General features: G+C 39.2%; 1 protein-coding gene and 1 long non-coding RNA gene across 4 annotated transcripts in view; one reads left to right on the forward strand and one right to left on the reverse strand.

The window, feature by feature from the left end:
* The window catches only part of arb2a (ARB2 cotranscriptional regulator A), a 194,338-nt gene that overhangs the window by 14,446 nt on the left and 157,267 nt on the right, over positions 1 to 22,625 (forward strand). For all 3 annotated transcript variants that reach the window (XM_061728967.1, XM_061728968.1, XM_061728969.1), the window contains exons 5-6: positions 14,253 to 14,318; positions 15,769 to 15,960. In XM_061728967.1, coding sequence (XP_061584951.1) covers positions 14,253 to 14,318; positions 15,769 to 15,960 — 258 coding nt within the window. The remainder of the gene's footprint in view (positions 1 to 14,252; positions 14,319 to 15,768; positions 15,961 to 22,625) is intronic.
* On the reverse strand, positions 11,151 to 11,733 carry LOC133451026 (uncharacterized). The gene is made up of 3 exons (XR_009783141.1): positions 11,654 to 11,733; positions 11,402 to 11,490; positions 11,151 to 11,215 (listed from the first exon to the last, which is right to left on the reverse strand). It is a non-coding gene; the product is annotated as an uncharacterized LOC133451026 (long non-coding RNA).

The raw sequence follows: 22,625 nt of genomic DNA on the forward strand, positions 1-22,625 counted from the left end.
AGAACCTTTTCAATGCACTCAGAGAAAACCTAATTATTAACTATTTGAACTCGTTATATTAGGGGAGAGAGGATAATGACATTTCCCTGGAGTCAGCTTATGTACTGATGCCTTTTTTTATGTCTCTCTGCAGTCTGAATGTATGGAAATAGCGTAAGAGGGGACACATACAGGATGATTATCTGTCTCTGGATAAAAGAAGTTTCCAATATAAGTGCTTCTTTAATGTACAATTAAGTCTCTGTCTTATATGTATTCTTTGTTGTTGTTTTAAAACTTGAAACCTAAGACCAAAAGCTGTTATCACAATGGCTATATTTCAGTTTTAATACAGTGCTGGCTTGTCCACAGTGATGCTCAGTGCAGCAGGGTCACCTCGGCCTACGTAGGTGTCAGCTGGAATCTAATTCCTTTGATTTGGTGATGAATTTCTCTGATAGAAGACAAGCATAGGGTCTGGCCCAGATGGAGCTCTATTAAGCTGTTAATAAATGAGGATTCTTCTCTGCTCTGTCTGCATCTGTCGAATGGAAGGCAGTCACAAATTTGAACCCCCCCCGCCACACACACACACATATTATAATGAGGTAAAGCTAGCCAGATGGCTGAATTAGAAAGCACTCTCTCTATCTTTTACTCACTGCACTCTCTCTGTTGTCTCTTTTTCTCCTCTTGTCCTGCTCTGTTTCCACAGTGTGGATATTTCTGTTTTACTTGTGAATATAAGGCCAACCCTAAAAGCACAGATCAAGTGTATGAGTTTTGTACAGTAGAATCCATAAGGTGAAACTTTGTAGTATGCAGATTTCAGATTCTTTTCAAACTGGAATATTGTTGTGATAACTTGCAAGAAAAGCTTGACTGAACCGGAAAATCTGTATCTTGGTATCAGGAAAGCACGCCTTTCTTCAGGATCCCCTTAAGTGTTCAATAGGTTTGTGGTGGAAAACCCAAAATAGGCACTTGTCTCTGTGGTCTTTAAATAGTCCTTCAAAGCTCTGAGTTGCATTTGAGGTCATTAGCCTGCTGCAGTATGAATCCATAAATACAAAGATGGAAACCAGAGGGTGTAGGTTGTCTTTTGGCGCTTAAGTGCTACTACACCTCGGTTAGCTTGGAATCTCCTCTGCGAGTGTTCTGCTCCAAAAGCAACAAAAACGTTCAGCCTTGAATGTTGCCATGATGGGGGTGTTTTACTCACAGCCGTTTTCTTGGTACATCTGATCCAGAAGTTTGACTTTTTGGACATTTTAAATCAGTTCACCTAGTGAAACACATTTGTTTCATATTGATTGCTATTGATTGCTATTGATTATTATTATTATTATTATTATTATTATTATTATTATTATTATTATTATTATTATTATTATTATTATTAAATTATTATTATTATTATTATTATTGAGTTGTTTCAAACTTTGACTTGTTATAGATAGGACATGTTTGGGGTTTATGTTGGCTGCGTGTGTTAGTTTTCTGTGTGTGCTTTGCATTAGGAAATCATAGGAGACCTCCATATCTGGAGAGAGAAATGCTGAAGAAATACCGCTTTAATCGTAGGTCAAAAATGAGAAAAATTAAAAGTAAATTGGCAGTTTAAAGGTAAAAAAAAAATCTGATGTCCTGTGTTGGAAAACCCTGCAGTTGAGCTATTTAACAGATGTGTCATTTTCATGGTTCTGATCTATTGATTTCCAGGTGTTCTCAATTAGCTCTTTTTTTCCTCCTTTCAAAATATGCAGAAATAAAGCGGAACATTATTAATGTTGGTCAACAACACAGACCAAGAAAGGGTGGAATCTATTCCTGGGTTGTTTTACCAGAGAAAAAAGAGTCAAGAAGCAGGCATCGTGTTCTAGCCCATGGTGGAAAACCTGGCGATGAGCCTTGGTGCCCAATGTAATTGTGGAGTGTGAAGTTGTTTTTTTTTCTAAAGCTAATGGGATCCCTCTAAAGAAGAACTTTAAATGACAGCTGCTTGCCTTGAGTCACTGCCATTATGTCCCCATTCCCAAAACACTTCTGCTTCTGCTGAGAGCATGGAGGATGAAGTAGACACAGTCAAATATGGTTGAAGGGGGACGTGGATTTCAGTTGATGAAAGAAAAGTGAAATGGGCAGGGAATTGGTGTAGGTGCGTTAGAGAACAGAAAGAGGTTTTGGTAGTGATAGCACAGACATATGTCACTACTGTTGAGACTCAGTGACTTTACTTTGAATAAAGTGAAGTCTTGAGGAGGTCATTATGATGTCATTACGATTAGAAGAGCAGGGAGGGCAGAGCGTGAGTGAGACTGAGAGGTATCTATGGTAGGTGTAAACAGTTTCAGTCTGAGAACTTTCTCCTTCCCAGGAGAGGCTTCTCTCCTCTGACAGAAGAATGACAGAGAACTCATGGGAATTATAGCAGTCTCTCTTTCTGTCTTTGTTCCGCACGTGGACTGACGGATCACACATTCACAACAATAGAGCCTATTTTAATACAGTTTCTGTTAGTACACAAGGTTGACTTAAAATAAACAACCTTTCTATTGCCTTACGCTCTCTCTCATTTTTGGACTCCCTGTTTTGCTTTGCTGTTGTTATGCTGCATTGTTCGTGGGGATTTTTTTTTCTTTCTTCTTTCTTTTCCTTTCCTCTATTCTCTGGAGAAGCAGGAGTGCTTTCCTGGGTACAGTCAGTGATACAGCACAGAGCTGCTCTTTCAGTTGATTATATAAACAGCTTTGATGCCTCTTCTTGCTCTCTCTTGTGTGTATGGCTAAGTGGCTTTTGGAAAGGACTCTGGACTGAGGAGACAAAAGGCGTGTACTGTATGGGTTTTCTGTGAGTTTTCTGTGTTTCTCTGCACATACACTTTTATTTTTTTAATTGTGGTATTTGTGCATGACTTAGAGATATCAATTTGTCCAGTTGCATCACTGATGCCATATGCTCTTCTGCTACTATAACTATATAAATCACCTTGAGCTGGGCTCCTCTTCCTTTCTTGCTTCTCTTCTCCTTCATCTCCTTATTGCCTGTGGTCTGCTAAACCCTATGAGACTGTTAATCACTGGGGAAACACAAAGATATGCAGGAGGTCCACACAGAGGCCCACAAGCAAAAAAGAAAGCAATACATGGGGCATAGTTGCAAGCACCATGGGCCAGGCTAAATATTGGCCATCACATGTGCAACTAGATGTGTTTCTAAAACATCATTTCTTGAAATGTATCCACAGTGTTCTTTACTAAGACTTTTGATTTATGTAAGTGCTGAAGAGGCTGCTATGCGGGATGACCAGGGTGTGCAAGGCACTGTTTAAAGACCATACATTGTACTGTTCTCTTTCCCACAATTCCATCTCTCCAGCTGCTCTGGTGCTAACCATGGTGGGATGAGACTCTGTCTTCTGGGGATTACTTTGCCACCTTCTCATTCTTATTTCCTTTGTTTCCTTCCTGCTCTGATCACCCTCTTCTTGATTCAATGCAACAATGCTTCTTAGACACAGAATTTCAATATGAGACTGTCCCATGATCACTTTCTTGGTGAAGAAGAAAGTTTTCTACTTGAGTATAAATCATCATCTTCTCTGAGTTTGTGTTACAGAAGAATTCCTTGTCCGTAGTTATTTTCTTAACTCGGTCATGGTACTGCTCTGTGGATGCAGTGGAAATTGTCTTTTACAGCAGTTTCTATGTGATATGGTACTTTGACCCTTGATTTTTATAGCAGACAAAATCCAAGCTTATATTGACATATTAAATAACATCCGAGAGATCCCTCAGATCTCTGTTTCTTCTTTCGTATCCTCTTCCTTTCCCTTCTCTTCGTGTTTCTTGACTTTATTTGTGAAATCCAATACTCATGCTTGTCCTGTAGTCTGATGCCAATAATGTAGACAATCAGCACAGATTCCTTCAGGCATTTCATTAAGACACTAATAACACACTGGTAATTAGGTGACAAAGAGGCCTTTTCTTATTGTACTGATCAGCTGCTGAGACATAGTCCTCAGAGGCCGACACAGAAGGAGGTTGTCTGTGTGTGTGCACGGATGTGTGTATGGTCTGAGTCTACTCTTTTTCTTTCTCTCTTCTCTTTTTCCAGCTTTTCCCTTTAGGTGTCACCATCCCAGATCCCCTGTTTTCCAACTGTAAATCTTATCCATCTCATCCAGAAATGTTCTAAGTCCTTACTGCCATTACTAGACATTCATTTAATTCATGTACAATTATATCCAAAGGAAATAACTCACTCTTGCGGTCCAAATGTTTTCTGTATCAGGACAAAATAAAAAATCAAAAAATCTGGTCCTTACCCAAACTTAAAATAAGAGATGCACCTTTTAACTAGCAAGAGAATGGAATTTGCTGATTTTCAGCCTGACTGGCTTGATCGACCTGACCTAACTTTTTTGCCGATTGTACTCTGGTCCGTGTTGCGTATGCACTATATAATGTGCACAGCACATTAAGCGTAAAAGAGTTGCAAATACACGTAGCAGGAGCAACATGGTAATGTGGACATTTTTACTGACCATCAGTGTTGGGACTAACGCTTTACAGTAACGGCGTTAGTTTTGGCGGTAACTATTACTCTAACACATTACTTTTCAAATTCAGTAACGCAATAACCGTTACCAAATGGTGCGTTACTCCGTTATTTCTGGCCAGCTACAGTGAGTTTTTTTAACTTATTTTCCCCACACGCAGAGACCAGAAGAAACGTAGTGGGCGAGTGTGTGTGCATTCAAAAACATGATCGGTCATGGTGAGCCAAGAGAAGGCGAGTTTCGTAACGTGGATATATTGTCATTACAGTAATACCTGTTTTTCACGGGGGTTACGTTCCAAAAAGAACCCGTGATAAGTGACATTCTTTTTACAATTATTATTGATGGCTTCAAATTGCGGTGATCAGCACCGCCTCGTACGTACGTATTTCACTGCTCTTCTGACTGAGCCGCTGCATCCTGACTCGCTCTGAAGCGTCTTTTTCTTGTAAAGTCCGCGGTGCAGGTTTGCTTTTTCGAGAGAAAAACATTGTTATTATCGTTGTTGTCGCTCTTTTTTTCTTCTGGGCAAAAAGATTCTTATAAACCGACATGCCACCATGGATTATATCTGAGAACTGTAATGAACGATTCATCAAAGGCTCCCGTTCTTGAGCTGCTCACTGAGGCTCATTGGCAGTTCTCAGCTTGTTGCTAAGCGACCAACATTATTGACACAGAAAGTGAAGAAGCGGGGAAACTGCTTACCCAATCAGAATGCAGAACACGATGCACAATGCAAATCCATACAGTACCTCGTGAAATGAAGGCTAGAGGGACATTAATGGGAGCATTTAAAAAAATGTTTTTATTTAAAGTAACTAAAAAGTTACTTTTCATAGTAACACATTACCTTTTGGTCTAAGTAACTGAGTTACTAACTGAGTTACTTTTTAATAAAGTAACTAGTAAGGGTAACTAGTTACTATTTGTCAGTAACTAGCACAACACTGCTGACCATAGACTTAAATATTGTTGGACAAATGATCCATACTTCTTTCTGAAGATCAGTTTTCATGTCCCTTCTTTCTTGTAATGCGGGGGGCCATGTTGTGAATTGCAAACGAGCACGGGAAGCCGACTCAAACGTGTCCACCTTATGTCGATTAAATGGATAATTAGATTATTTCTGGAAACATTGGAAACAAAAATTGGTATCAGCAGGTTCACTCTCACTGAAAAATTACTAATTGGAATCATCCAATAAAATTGGAACCGGTGCATCTCTACTTGAAATACAGTAGATAAATATAACCTTGAATAAACAACAGCACTGGACTTATCACACTTTTTCATCAGTAAATTTACAAAAATTTTAAAAGTTTCCCTTTGGGCATTAATAAAGTATTCTGAATTGAATTGAAAAACTAAGCCAAAATTAAAAAGCAGTGTTTGTTTCTTCTTCCAAAGGAATTAAGAGGGTAAAAGCAACTAGGTGTTGCTAATCAGATGGACTTGATACATTCACCATCATCTAATGAAGAAATGTGCTGTTCTGAAGCATTCATGTTTCTATTAATAAAATGCCAAGGAGGAACAACATCAGCCATGATCTAAGACTTGCAATTGTTGCTGCCTGGCAAAAAAGATTGATCTAACCACAATAGACACACACACACACACACACACACACACACACACACACACACACACACACACACACACACACACACACACACACACACACACAAACGGCTGCTACTAACAACTGAATGACTTCTTCTCTCTAATAAGAATAGCCGAGTACATTTTAGTTTTGCAAAACTGCTTTTCATAGAATGTCCTCTTGAAATACAAGAAGGTGGAGGTGTTTGGCCATGTGATATACACAACACCACTTTTGGTGAAAACCAAACACGTAACCAGCACGCCCATTTTTGGAGGAATAACAACTTGGGCACGTTTTTTGCTACAAGGCTTGGGCAGCGTCATACAGTTATTTATGGAGCCAAATCAAGGCCAAAAGTTTTGCTAATTTGAAAATAAAATTTGAACCTGAAAATTCTTTTTTACAGTTTCAATTTTTTTTTTCAGTATCAAATCTTTTTTTCAGTTTCAGATCTTTTTATTTCAGTTTCAGATCTTTTTTTTCAGTTTCACATCTTTTTTTTTCAGTTTCACATCTTTTTTTTTTTCAGTTTCAGATCTTTTTTTTTCAGTTTCAGACTTTTGGCCCCGATCTGGGGGGGAGCATGGATGTATTATAGAACTGGATGGTGTTACGGCTGGCTCAAACACCGAACATAACAATGGAGACCACACAAACAATTTACTATAAAATGAATTTATTGTAGTAAGTCAGAATAGTAGATAATCCACAAAGGAATAGAAAGCCTGGATACCCAGCACCTAGGAGGTGCTGCTGCACCTGGATGGGGAGAGAGAGCAAGAGTGAACAAAGGACTGGCCTTTATAGGCTCCGCCTCCCGAAGTATCACAGGTGTGTCAAATCATGATTACCCTGTAGGGAACAGGAAATTAACAAAGTAAAACTGGATGTAACACTCCCCCCCATAAAGATGGCACTTAAATGTGACATTATTCATAAGTACGTGACAGAGCATCTGCAACAACATTTTCCAGGCCTTTCTTATGGCGAATGTCCAAATTGTATTCCTGAACTATGTTTGCCCAACGCATAAGCCTCTGGTTGCTATTGTACATGCGTTGTAGGAATACCAAAGGGTTGTGATCTGTGTAAACAACAACAGGCTGCACAGAGGAACCAACATACACTTCGAAGTGCTGTAAAGCCCACAGCAAAGCCAGAGCTTCTTTTTCAATTGTGCTGTAGTTCTTCTGGGTTTGTGAAAACTTTTTGGAAAAATAACAGACAGGGTGATCGATGCCTGCCGAATCCTCCTGTATCAGAACAGCTCCAGCACCTGTACCACTAGCATCAACCTCAAGCTTAAATGGGACAGTGAAGTTGGGGGCAGCAAGAACTGGTGAGTTACACAGGACAGCTTTCACAGCCTGAAAGGCCTGCTCACATCTGGAATCCCACACCAAATTTAGAGCTACTGGATGTGTCAGGCACTCTACGTCCTGCCTGAGCTCTTAACTCTATCTCCTTGAGTTCCCTCTCATGAGCAAGTCTCATTTTTTCATGTTCAAGCTCATGCTGCCTTAACTGCTCCCTTTCTTTTGCCTCAATCTCGAGTTCTAGTCTCCTCAACTGTAGCCTTAATTCTAGCTCTTTCAAGCTAGAAGTTTTGTCTTCAGTTACTTCCTGCTTCTTCTGCCCCAACTCAATTTGCCCTTCCTGATCTCCCCATCCAGATGCAGCCGTCTGCTCAGTGGCCAACTCCATCTTTTCACACAATATCCCCTGCTCAACCAACCCATTTATGATCCTTGTTCGCAGTTCCTCTTTTTTTAAATTACCCTGAACAGAAATACCATAATGGTCTGCTACAGAGGAAAGATCATTCTTTGTGCAACATAAGAGTTGTTGAGTGTCAGGATTTTCAACAAACTCATCCAACTCAAATGCCATGATGATCAACAAAACAAAAAAACGTACTACTCTATGACCAGATAGTAGCAATCACACTATACTAACCTACTACACCACACAGTTTCAGTTAGCGATAATGCGTCTTCTTCAAAACCACACAAATGTCTCCACTGAGACTCCAAGCTTGCAAAAGGGGTTACAAAAGCTGTATGATCACAGCTCACAAGCAGTAATTAGCATTACCAAACTATCACTTAAACTAAAGTACCATCAGTACAACTAACCCTTTAAACTACCACACAATGTGCATTCTGCAAAAGCAGAATTACACAAACAAAACTCAAACAAGTGAGCACAATCCACAATGGCTTATAAATTTCTAGCCTCACAAAAGGTACAAGGGTTACACAAGTGATAGCTTAACTCTGAATCTTCAACACTAAACCCCAACAATACTTTCACACACAAAGCAAGCCATCGGTCACACACACAGAGGTCATCATGGGCAGCCACATGCTATTCTTAAGACAGACTATGACATGTCTAACCTACTCTAGAGTTAACCCAGTTCCCTATCTATCTCACAGGGGTTACTACTTGACTTTACCTGTTTATCTTCAGTGATGCACCCGGGCACGCCATGGGCCACCCCAGGGCTATCACACACAAATAAAAAAGTGGTGCTGGTCTCTCCAGCACCCGCCGGCTTACTCACTGGGCAACTCAGCAAACTACCTCATGTGGCTGTACATAGGTTACCTCACAAATAACATGTCTAGGTTTGTAATCCCGTATGAGTCTAGTAGTATGATTCTAATTTTCCCGGACGAGCCCCCATTATTATGTTACGGCTGGCTCAAACACCGAACATAACAATGGAGACCACACAAACAATTTACTATAAAATGAATTTATTGTAGTAAGTCAGAATAGTAGATAATCCACAAAGGAATAGAAAGCCTGGATACCCAGCACCTAGGAGGTGCTGCTGCACCTGGATGGGGAGAGAGAGCAAGAGTGAACAAAGGACTGGCCTTTATAGGCTCCGCCTCCCGAAGTATCACAGGTGTGTCAAATCATGATTACCCTGTAGGGAACAGGAAATTAACAAAGTAAAACTGGATGTAACAATGGGATATTGAAAATGGCCGCCCATTCATTTCAATGCATTTTGCTCAGCCAGCGCATACGGCGAAAACATTTCTGACTTCCGGGTTTACTTCCGCATACACGGGCCCATAGAGCATGCGCAGTTGAGTCATCTCCCATCATGCCCCGGGGCAATGACGCGAGTATTAATATAATATGTATTAATATAATATATTAATTAATGTATATTATTACATGTATAGTATTACATATATTATTAATGTATTAATATCATTTAATTATATAATATATATTAATATAATACATCCATGGAATGCACGGACACGGCTGATGACGTCAGCCGTGACGTCACGCCCAGAAAGAGACTTTTCTTTGACTTTTCTGGCCGTTATAAAACATTTTTGACGGATATAAAGTCCATGACTTAAAAATATAGAATACAAAGATTAGTAATTGCCGGTGATTACAGCTGGAGGTGTCCTGTGAACAGTTTTAGAGGCTTCTCTTTTACTATTGCGGTCTATGGGAAAAAAGCTTTCTGGGCCCCATGGGATTTTTTGTTGCAGTACCGCGACTGGCCACTGGAGAAAATCGGCGTGCCTTCTGAGTGCGAGACTCGGGGGCTGAGGGGGAGTGGCATCATGAGTGACAGCATAACAGAGAAGGCGGGGGACCTTCCTCAGTCATGTTGCCTTCAGGAAAGTTATCAGTAGAAGTATGATTCCACACTGTACACTATATTCACGTGATTGGCAGTGGAAAAAACTGATATTAGTGACACATTTCTGTTTAAAAAGCTGTTTTAGACCGTACTTGGCACCAATCGCAGTATAAAAGCAATAAACTATGCCAGACTGTACAGTTCAACAGCCACACTTTAAAGTTTGACATTTCCCACTTCCACATACTACCGTGAACGCATCGCAGTATCGTTTGCGATGGCGTCCAATAGTATACAGCTGCAGGCTCGGAGGCTGCAGTTCCAGGACCCGCAGTTTCAGGACCCGCAGTTCTAGGACCCGTAGTTTTTGCAACAGCGCCACTCAGTGAATTGGAGTTGTCATTGCAGAGGCTGCAGTTCCAGGACCCGCAGTTCCAGGACCTTCAGTTTTGCAAATTAAACGTTTATTACGCCAAAAGATTACTTAACATGATGAATTGAAGTATAACTTTTTTAAAGTTTTAGTTAGAAATTCTTATTTAAAGCTTGTTTAAGTTAATAATCAGGTACGGATAATTAATAAACAAGCATTTTTATGTGTAAAGGTTTATTCCACCAGATTAATACTTTTACTTCATGTGTAGTAAATAAACAAGGATAATTAACAAATATTTTGATTTCTTGAGGTTAATCCTGTCAAATTATTACTTTGTATGGAGTTGATAAACAAATAATAATAGTTAACAAGTACATTGGTTTACTCCAACCAAATATTAATCACTTTGAACAGCCTACTCTGCAATACAAATCAAATAGGTTGCTAAGAGTTGCAAACAAATTGCAAATTTGTGATCAGCATAATTAGCTCATTACAGGTAAACTTAAGATGGAATCATATTTGGCCAGATACTATTGAGATATTTATAAGGTTTGAAAGGCACACAGCTGGGCCTCTAAGGGCAGATTTAAGATTATGTCTCTATATTTGTAATATAATCAAATGATTAATATTAACAACCAGGGTTCCTACACATTCTCAAACATCAAATTCATAGACCCTACAATGTATAATTTGAGACAGATAATTATGATTTCCTATTACAAGATTAGGTAGTACACTGCAGCAGGTTTTATGGAAGCCTTTCTGAAGTCAAACAATATATCAAAGGAACCTACATTTCTATTCTAGCATAAATCTTAATCTAAACACATTAAATGATCCATGTCTATTTTTTAAGACTTTAAATGTTTCCCCATCAAATTCACAAACTCTTTTTCCAATCATATTTTTTATTTTATTTTATACACACACACACAAACACACACACACACACATTATTTCAACTTTATACAGACCAAAAGCAACCCAAAAAATTTCCCTCAGTGTCTCCTTTGTTGGAGCAGTTGTTTTTGGAGCTTCCTTTTAAATTCCTCCCTTTCACTGAAATAGTAGACATAAAAATCACAGCTTTATTGACAGAAATGTGTTTAACATTTAAAACATTAAGTGCTACAGGAATTACAATAATTATGCACATTTCTTAATTATAGTATGTAACGCATTGCATAAATTGATTAAGACTTAATGTCATTCTGTTAGAAATATATTTATATTTTATTCTCTCACCTTGGATGTAAGGGTTGCCCAGCAAGGAACAGCTGTTCCGCCTGAAGCACGGGCACGTTATGTGTCCACGCAAGACCATAAATGATAGCCTACCAAGAGAAATGTAATTTAATGTATCAATAAATGTATTAGTATTTTCAAAAATCTATTTTTAAAAATCTATTCCAGTCTACCGATATAGATATATTTTATAGTTATATGCATCTAGTAAATGAGAGAACATAACAACTTATAACTTGACATGTTACTTACGTTCGTCATCGAAGTCCGGATACAATCTGCAATCTGCGACCTGCAAACCTGCAATGACAACTCCAATTCATTGAGTTGCGCTGTTGCAAAAACTGCGGGTCCTAGAACTGCGGGTCCTGAAACTGCGGGTCCTGGAACTGCAGCCTCCGAGCCTGCAGCTGGACCCTTCTCATGGCGTCCGCTCCGCCAGGACAAGCCGCGGGCCCCAGTGATAAGTTCATGATCAAAACTTGAATTTTCAGGTTCAAATTTTATTTCCAAATTAGCAAAACTTTTGGCCTTGATTTGGCTCCATAGTTATTTAGACGACCATGAACCTCTCCACATACTAAAGTATTTGAGAGTCAAACATGAGGCTATCGTTCTGAAAGCTAAATGTTGACTAAATTATTAATTATAATCATGATTGAAGGAATAACTGAGTTGAAATTCCTCGAGAAATAAGTGAGATACCTTTTTCCTTTTTCTCACCGCTTTTTTCATTGTTTTTTTTTGTCCTAAAAAAAATGGCACGATGTAATATGTGTCTGTTTAGGACAAATGTTTTACTTAATTTCGAGACCTAGACAGAGCCAGTTGAGTTTTCATATGTTTTTATTCTTTAAACATTAATATCTAAAAAAAGGAAATATTAGTTTGACTGTACAGGGATGAGCTTACATAAAAGTCAGTATACACTAATGTTTATTAGATTTGCAACTATGATTACAATATCTTTTTGCTTCAATTCGAATGTATGCATGAAGTGGAAATCTTGCAGTTTCTTCATTTGTTCTCTATTTTTTTGTACTCCGTCAGTCTTTTTTCTTTTTCTCGATCAGATGGTTCTTAAGCCACCTGAGGCACAGAACAAATAACATGGTGCAAATGAAATTTCCTGAGAAGCTTATTGATGTCATTAGACACTAGCATACAGAGCCCAGAATCATTTTAGTCTTCATCAGACCAGCTGCCATTTTAGTGAATTAGCTGCTGGAGGTTTGGGTGGGGTGGTGGTGTTGTTTTAAATCCTCAAGTCTCGTACCACCCACACAGACACAGGGTCAAATGTTATCATCGATCATTTTGTCTGATCTGTCTGGTGGCCTTTGATTGGCTGTTGCAAGGATAATATTTGTCTTGTACCATTGTTATTCTTGCATGTTGGACTTTAAGCAGATAATCAAGTTAGCATTGAGTTCACTTCAGGTGCAAATAGCTTAATTATATGTTATTATGCTTATGAAAAGAAACCATCACAGTAAAATAAAAGCTCTCTTTTTTTTTGGTTTTTAGTTTTTTCACTCCAACAATACATAGACTTTGTAACATATCATTTTGGGATGTGCATCATTTTTGTCTCACTTGGTTGACATTACAACATATGGACAAGGGAATGATTTTATTTTAAGTGTGCTAAAAGAAGTTAAGACTTTCTTCCAAGAACTTCCATAACTTTTTCAATGTTCATTTTAAAGAAATGTACTGTGACCAAACTTAATTTTCATTGGTTTTATTAAAATGATGAATAGCATATGAAATGTATAATTGTAAAGTTGTTTTCTTTTTTTAATTGCTTATGTTAAAATAAAGCAAATGTTTTGATCATTGTTAATCGTTTGTGCACGCGATTGTGATGATCAGCCTATTTAATTTAAAGTATCTGTTGACCATTATTTTTAAATCAGAATACAACTGTCTCCTTTTTCACACATTAATGGCATTGTTGTATCATATCCTTTGTTGTGGAAGATAACAGTCACCGGCGGATCCTTGTTTGTTTTGGCATCAGATATTTCAGTGCAACTCTAGCACCGACACACTTTGTAAATATGGCACAACTGCTGGCCTTTGTTTTCCTGATTTAGTAGGGCTGATGCTTCAGAAGTCAACCTAAGCAAGACTTCATACACAGCAAGGCAGCATATGGTTCAGCTCTCCCCATAGTGGATCCACCCAACACAATATTTTCGTGAAACAGACTAGACACATGGTTTGCAATGGCGATGGGTACAAATTATCATTGTATCAATTACTACATTATAGATTACAACAATTGTTTGTGTGTATTATTATTTTTTCTCTGTCTCGCTCAAATCTGATCAAGATTTGAAATCTCTTTGGAAAAAATGCTTCTGTCTCAGCTGAACAAGATCTATGGAAAAAGAAAAGTAGGAAAGAAAAAAAAGGAGGAAAATGAAAAAGAACGTTGTTAATGCTACTGAACCATGAAAGGCTTGGCCTGAGGTTGGAATGACTCGGTATACAAGGTTCTTTAGTGCCGTGGCTGCAGGGATAAACATAACTTACATCAGCTCTTTGCTTGTACAGGAGACTTCCTCTCCTGGCATTTCCAACCTTAACACGCTCACTGTACTCTGTCTCTCACTCACACACACACATACAGACACTCACAAATACAAATACTTGAGTGAATAAGAGTTTTGAGTATTTTATTTAGTTATTTATTTGTATTCTCATTTTGGAAGCTTGGCCCTGTATGCTGTTACTTGTTCACAAATGAGCCGATTTCTATCAACAGCCATAAAAAAAAAAAAAAATGCATTACAGTATTATAAGTGTAGTGTGTCACTGTGTGTGTCTGTGTGTTTCCCTACAGATCATCACTCAATATGTTTATGAGCTGTTGGAGAAAAAGTGCAACATGAATAAAGCAATCATACCAGTAAGTATCCATATTGAAAAAAGGCATTTTGCTCTTTGATTCATGCCCTTGAAGACTAAAGGGAGTATTAAATATCAAAACTGATGTGAATGTTTAGGTTTCAGTGTCATTATAGTATTTAGTATCCTGCTAAGATATAAAAAAATATATATATTGGGGGGATTACGATTATGAGAAGTCATGTCTTCCAATGTTTCAATCTATATTTATCTTTCTTTCGCCATCTTCCTCAGTTTATGTCTTACTCTGTCTTTCTTATTTCCTCTCTTCTACACACATCCTTTGTGTAAAAGTGTCTCCTCAACAAATTAACTGTATTGTGGTGTGTCATTTCAAAGAGGTGCAGCATGCTGATGCTTAATCTATTTTGCATTCAGTTGCGCTGAGGGGGACTTTCTATTCTTCCATTGTGAAATCATTCTTTGCCCACCTCATCTAGGCTCAGAGCACACACTTGATCCCTTTTTATTTACTGTTTGAAGAATATTTGCCTTTTTTTTTTGCTCCCTTTTTCCTCTTTGTCCCTGCTCTTTTTCCCGTTATAGAAGTGGTGATCATTTCTCAGACCGGGTTTATAGAAATGTTAGGCAGCCCTGGTATTAAGAAGCATGCCAGAGTTAGCTGGAGCGCTAACAGTGTCCATAAATCACGTAGCTAGAGTCAGTGCCTTTCATTAGCCCCCATACACTTTTACTGGTTTATCTGCTTGGCCTATTTATCTCATTATTCCTCTGGAAAATTGTTCTCTTATGCCGTTCTGCTGCCCACCCGCCTCCACGTACATGGAGAATGTGTGTGTGTTTTAGTGTGTTAGTGGTGGGTCCATCCACCTGCATGGCATTGAACTTCTGCACACAGATTTTTAAGAAGATTAACCACAGCCAAGTGAAGGGAGAGGGAATGAAGAAACACAGAAGAATAAAGGATAAGATTTTGTCCCCCACTTAGCCCTCTTTGTCTGTTTGGATTAAGTTCTTGCAGCTGCCACCCATGGCTTTTATGGACTGTCTCCTAAGAGATTCTTCCAAGCAAATGTGAGGGATGCAAAGAAGTGTAGGGTGGGAAAGAAGCACATGCACACACACACACACACACACACACACACACACACACACACACACACACACACACACACACACACACACACACACAGTCTAACATACAAACACAAAAAAACTTTTGTTTGTGTTTTAATGATTTTTTCTATGTTTAAAGCACTGTTGCTTTTGAGTCAAAATAGGGATATGACTGGTGAAGAAGTCTCCACCAGTCATACCCCTTATGATAATTTACTCCATTATCACGTAATTATTTGAAGTAGTAGGTACCATGCAGCTATATCATTTTACTGTCACTGTGTGATGACATAACATATTGCGCATCTACACGATGGCACCTTTAAACACAGAAGTTTGTATTATTGGTTGATTGAGATTTGCTTTATGTTCAGGTGGATGCCACAGAAGATGAACCCACCAGTTTTATCTACCTGAGCCCTGATGCCTTGTCAAATCCATCCAAGCTGCTGGTGCTAATCCAAGGTAGCGGTGTGGTGCGGGCTGGTCAGTGGGCCCGTAGACTAATCATCAACCAGGACCTGGACTCAGGAACACAAATCCCCTTCATTAACAAAGCTATAGAGGTAGGAGCTCAACATATCCTGTAGACTATTGATCATTTATCTTTTTTTTCAATCTCTGTGGATATTTAAAGTGCAAAATAGAGTATTTGGAGCTGTTATATTTTAACTATGCAGTCCTTAGCTCTAAATCCTATTTGGTCTTAGTGAAATGAAACATATATTCCTCAATATGATCGTTAGCATACAAGAAAACATTTATGTTGTCTTATGATGCACAATTCTTGTGTCATCTATATGTTCATGGATGACCTCAAAGAAGGAGCTAATGTAACATGAAAAACATATTAGTTTCTTCTTTCCCTACTGTACCCCAACAAAGGTGCACATCTTTTTATCAGCAAGCAAAAGGTGGCTCTGCCTGACTTCTTTCAACCTCATCTCTGTGTTCATTTTTCAGGATGTCATTGGCTATCTGTGCTAATTTCATTAACTGCTGTTCAAATTGACTTTGGAGAGATCCTCTCATCTGATTATTTTATCCTTTGTTTTTTGATTCACTTCAATACAGTAAAGACTTTATCTGCAGGGTAAAGTCTTGTACAACCATGTGAGAGTTTAGGCCAGTGTGTGTGTTCATGTGTATTAAAACAGAGGTTTCAGGTGCACTAAAACTACCATGTAGTTACCCTGGCTTTCTCTTTCTGTTGAGGAAGGTAGAGTTGTGCCGCGCAGAGGCAAAATGACAGCTTATAAATAGAGTACTTGGTGTGTCTAATGTAAGTGCTGCTCATTCATCACTTTAAAGGAAAAAAAGAAAAGAAAAAAATCATGCACCCTGACAAGCTATCTATCAGACATATACCAGGGACCAGCTTTGTAATCTGTCTGTACTCTGAGAAGATAGCTGCACACCTTTACAGTCAATTCATGCTTTCTGCATCTGTTATGGGCATGTTTGTGGCTTAGTGTGTCATAACATGAAATTTGTCTTGATGTCTTTTGAAGTGATTTATTGAAGATAGAGCTGGTATGCCATCGAAACTAGACCTTAAAAGAGGAGATGATGTCTATGTGCGGTAGTATACAGTCATGTGAAAAAGAAAGTACTGTTATATCATGTATCAGGGCAAAGAAAACACACTTCTGAGCCATACAGTGTCTTATAATTAGGTACAATTAATTTCACCCTTACTGCTCCCAGAGGTATTAAGAAGGAGCCAGGTTCTCCTGATCAAATGCACTTCGTTAATTGATTATCAAGTGTAAAGACTCAGACGTTTTGGCACGTGACGGTCTGGAACATTCAGCTGTATGTTCCAGACACGATACCCAGACGGCAGGCATCAGCAATCATCTTAGAGTAACAATTGGTGCTGCCCATCAATCTGGGAAGGTTATAAGACCAGTTACAAACATTTTTTTAGTTTGTAACTGCTTCATCGTTCTACAGTGAGAATGTTTTTTCCCAAGTGGAAAACATCCAAGCCAACTGCTAATCTTTCCAGGAGTAGAGGCCCCTGGAAGTTGGCTTTAGTTAGTTAGTCTTCACTGCTTCACTGCTTAGCGCAGTCTTAAAAGTGTTGATGTAACAGGCCCCTCAGTATGTTACAATTAGAAAAAGACTGCTCAACAGCAGCTTGTTACAAAATTCTGTCAGGAGAAATCCTCCTCTGCTCTTGAGTCTGACTTTTGGAACAGTGTCCTTTTGGACAGACATGGGGACACGTGGGCATTTGTGAGAATAATTAATGTTCCGCATTTGGCAAAATCCATCCATCCATCCATCCATCCATCCATCCATCCATCCATCCATCCATCCATCCATCCATCCATCCATCCATCCATCCATCCATCCATCCATCCATCCATCCATCCATGCATCCATGCATCCATGCATCCATGCATGCATCCATCCACAATGTTAATTCTGAATGAATGGTGCAATAGTCCATTCAAAGTTAAGATCTCAAACAAAGCTGTGGTGGAACTTTAAGAGATCTGTGCATACATGATATCTCAATGAATGTGTGAGACTAATGATGTGAACTGAAAATTATTAAAATGCTGCTTTTCTTCTGAGGTTTTACATAATTTTAAGACTTGATAAGAACCAAATTGTATTTTTATCTTCATATTCAAACGTTCAACCTGGAAGAGGAAAAGATTTATTTTGAACAAGACATGAAATAAATAGTTAATGACATCAGTGAAAATTAACATTGTGTCTAGCTTAACAGCCATGATTCTACAAGAATTTTTTTTTTGTAAATATCCTACTATACAAATATATCTGCTGTTGGTTTTATACAACTTTATACAAACTCATCTGTTTAAGTCGCATATTTCAGCAAGATACTGATTCATCACTCTGACAGATAAATGCCATATCATTCTGTAAAGTTAATGACGTCCATCAATAATATAGCACAAACAAACTATAGAGGCATAGCACAACGCTTGTTATTATTTCACCAATAAATTTATGTGCTGAGTCTGTTTATAATGAATGCCTGATTAGTTACCAAAGTTAATAACCGACTCCTAGACTGTTATCTTGAGTGGAAAGGTGCAGTATAAATGATGATGTTTAGAGCTGAAACCAGACATCTGCTTCTTCTTTCCTTAGACAAATAAAAACATCCATTAGTACTATTGCTGGTAAAATATGTTTCTTATACAGCCAACTGTATCTTAAATATGAAAACCTGGCACCGTGTATCCACTTCTATCAAACTTATTGTGTTGCCTGCCTATTTGAGTCACTCTCTCAACCTACATCAAAGATCTCCAGCAAAGCACAAAAAGGCTGACCAGTGAAGTGTAATTCCTAGAAACTAAGAAAAATTACTATCTTAGCATGAACATGAAGCACCAGCAGTGGAAATGAGTAAATTATACCGAATCATTAAAACAGGAAACTTGAAACTGATATTGAGCACTGAGAAATTGTGTGAAAGTAAAATGTGCTTTCATCTAAAGTCTAATCAATACAGGTATATAAAAAAATCTATATTTCAGCTCAGCTTTAAATTGTGTATTTTAGTTGTATAATGCCATGTGCAGATATAAGAGTAATTCTGCTGCCAGGTCCACCGTCAGTAATTTTGATTTCAAAACATGGTGAATGTCTTGTTGGGTCAAATTTTGAAAATTTCAGTGCGCTTTTTAATTATGTTTAGATTTGGCTTCATTTTCCACAACTAACTTGTGTGACTAGTCGTTTGCCTAAAGCACAGCTCATGTGATGTTATGGAAAGCTGATTGGAAATTTAAAACCTGCAGCAACGGGTCACCTGGAGTGCATTGAGAGTTATATAGAGGAATGTGTAGCTTTGGAAGACACAGACACATGCACACAGTCTTATCCACACAAGTTTGACTGTTAATTTGGTTCAGTACTATTTAAATGAATGTGTACCCATGCAGTGCAAGCACACATGCTCACACAATGGTTTTGTCCTGCACCAATCTAAAATTCTTCACCATGTTCCCTGGAAGCTCGAGTCAGCTTTTCCTGTCTTCCTGTGGGATCACCCAAGCCAATCAGGCAATTGTTTGAAAAAAAAAAAGCTAATTGCACTGGTTAATCAGGCCCTTTACACAACACACATGCATGCACACACTAACAGTCACAATTCATTGCATTCTGGGGTGAATCTCAGGCCAGCCTTTCTCTTATATACTACGCCATCACCTGTCTCTCCCTTGTCAAGCTGCTATGTGCTGATGACACATTAATATCCTAGTGAAAAAGTGTGAATAAAAGTCTGCTCTATGTACATATCAATATGTGTAAACAAAGAAAACATACACGTAGACTCAATGCTAGTGTATTGACATGTGGCATAGTGTGTACAGCAATGGTGGGTTATGGGAATATTTCTCTACTGTCTGTTTAGGCCTCTTGCAGTGTGTGTGTGTGTGTGTGTGTGTGTGTGTGTGTGTGTGTGTGTGTGTGTGTGTGTGTGTGTGTGTGTGTGTGTGTGTGTGTGTGTGTGTGTGTGTGTGTGTGTGTGTGTGTGTGTGTGTGTGTGTGTGTGTGTGTGTGTGTGTGTGTGTGTGTGTGTGTGTGTGTGTGTGTGTGTGTGTGTGTGTGTGTGTGTGTGCAGAAGAGATGTCATTTCCCTAGACTTTAGGTAAAATGACAGGTAAGAGGAGGTTGTTGGAACAACTAAAGTATATGGGGGAAAAAGATGGAAAAGAGGAGTCTGAGATGGGAAGCAGGGTGTTGTGGGTTCAGAGAGAAAAAAGGGTTATGATGGGTTGGAACAGGACAGAAGGAGAAGAGTACAGAAAGGGCTGATTCAGGAAGGGAGAAATGAGATGAGGGCGAGGGAGTGACTGGAAAGGGAGGGACTGGCAGCATAGAGATGGGAGTGTAGAGAGAGTAGGCTGAAGGCAGGCTCCTGACAGCTCCACTACTGGGAGAGGGCCTCTTAATGACAGCTTATTCCTTCATGATTTCAATTCCTGACAGTCGACAGGTCTGCTTGTTGCATCATGGCAGCTGTATCATTACCTTCTGGCCCTGTCAATGCTCTGCATCCTGAGACTGAGATGCTGGAGGTGGAGGGTGTGTGCCATGGGGCGTTGGAGTGGATGGGACAGGGAGTGTAGACTGTGAGGCTATAGTTAGAATAACTGAGGGAAATGGGAGTATTGAATATTGAAAGGTGGGGTCATTAGTTGTGGTAGCTGTTGGTGTGATGGAGAGAACAGAACTTGTGTTGGTTTGTGTACACATTCAAGGAATGCACAAGAATACTGTTGTGGATACTTTACCTTTCTGACCACATGACAAAAATGCAACACAGTTTTTACTATATGTCATTATTTTTAGCTTACAGCCATTACAGCCGTTTTGTTTTTGTGCTTTTTTTAAGGTCCCGTTATTCATTGGCCAATATTAGAGAAATTCTTCGCAGAATGCATTATTGCATTGCGTATTTAGGATTTAAAGTTAAAGAAAAGCAGAGAAATGGAGCTTTGCACATATTCTTTTTACTTCCGTTATGTTACGCTTCTTTGCTGTCAGTCTTGAGTTGTGTTTGCAGTGTTTGAAATCCATCTTCACTGCAGCATTTGGGTGAATGCAAGCAGAGAGTATAGCCCTTTACGTCAGAATTCCTCTTGCTACTTCTATCAGCAGTCAATAAAAAGAGTTTCTTTGTTTTCTTTTAAATGTCTTATACCACAGTCTAATTTGGTTTTCCTGTTATTGAATGTTACCAGTGGTTTGTATGTGGTTGTAAACTCTCTATATTTGCATTGATGCAAGTGTTTCTGATTGTAGAAATTGGACAATGATGTACCTATTTACTACCAAAGAGTCTGCACTGCTGTTGAAGTGGTGAAGGGGTTTTTCCTCATCATGGAAGCGATTCTGCGTTCATCCACTTCAGTTGTCTCCAGTGATTCTTTTTTTTTTTTTTCAAGTTGGGAGAACTTGTGCTTTCTTTCTTTTGAGACTGTACCAAACTTGGTTTGGCCATACTTCAGAGTTTTGCTATCTTTCTTATTGTTACGTGTGTTTTTTTTCAGCCTAATGAAGGATTTCATATGGTCACAGACAAATTAAACCGGAAGGTACTACGGTAATACAAAAAACCCAGATCTATAGCCTGTGTCACCCCTCTTATCCATCTTACTCAAGCTGTTTCTATAATTCTCATGGTAGTGAGTCAGGCTTAACGCTGTAGACTCACTGGATAGAAAAGGGAGTGTGGTGTTTTCCAAAGTGTCTCAAAAGCCTAGGGGTTTTTATATGCCTGGAATTTCAATAGGAAGCTAAAAAGGGGCAGCAAGGCAGACACATTCAAAGAGAAAACCTCTGCTAATTTCTGCCCTCTGTGCCACCCCCACCCATTTCTCACTATTTTATGTCCAGGGGGTATGGTATCTTGTTCAACATCAGCTGTATGCTCTATCACCTGTGTGCGTTGTGTCATAGCGCTGTGAGCCATGAGGAAATCTCTCTGTTTTCTGTCTCTCAAATCATTGTTCTTTCTCTCCATTTCTCATTAGTTGATCTAAATCCCCCTGGGCTATAAGTGAACTTGTTTGTCAGGGTGTGTTTTTGTGTGTGTTTGTGTGTAACATAGAGATAACATTGCTTGTAACAGGGCATGCTGAGTTCATCTTGGGGCATCAGGTGGCTACAAAGACCAGACAGGTATCATTCTATTCAGCTAGTCAGCTTTAGCCAGAGGACAGATTTTCTGTGTGTGTGTGTGTGTGTGTGTGTGTGTGTGTGTGTGTGTGTGTGTGTGTGTGTGTGTGTGTGTGTGTGTGTGTGTGTGTGTGTGTGTGTGTGTGTGTGTGTGTGTGTGTGTGTGTGTGTGTGTGTGTGTCTAAGGGTCAGAGGATGCTCTGCCATGCTATGGCCTTGTAATAGCCCTGCAAGCAACAGTCACAGAGGGACACACACACACCTCCAAGTGGGAAGGTCCCAGCGCATCCTGCAGCTCAGATCAATGCACTTGACACCTTCAAAGGCGGGTGTGGGGCCTGGACTTGCTCTGGGGTTAAACTTCTTTTAAATAGCCTCCCGCGGGAAGGCAGCTGTCAATAACCCACCATAATTACTGGGGCCAGGCCGCCGAGGGCTCGGCTGCACGGGCCAAATTAAAAATTGATCAGAGGGAGAGAAAACATTATTTTGTGGTGGTATTCCCTGTCGTAACAGCACTGCTCTTGCTGTATGCGAAATTTCATCAACTGACATG

Source organism: Cololabis saira, chromosome 9 (assembly GCF_033807715.1).
Source record: "Cololabis saira isolate AMF1-May2022 chromosome 9, fColSai1.1, whole genome shotgun sequence".
NCBI classification, from domain to species: domain Eukaryota; kingdom Metazoa; phylum Chordata; class Actinopteri; order Beloniformes; family Belonidae; genus Cololabis; species Cololabis saira.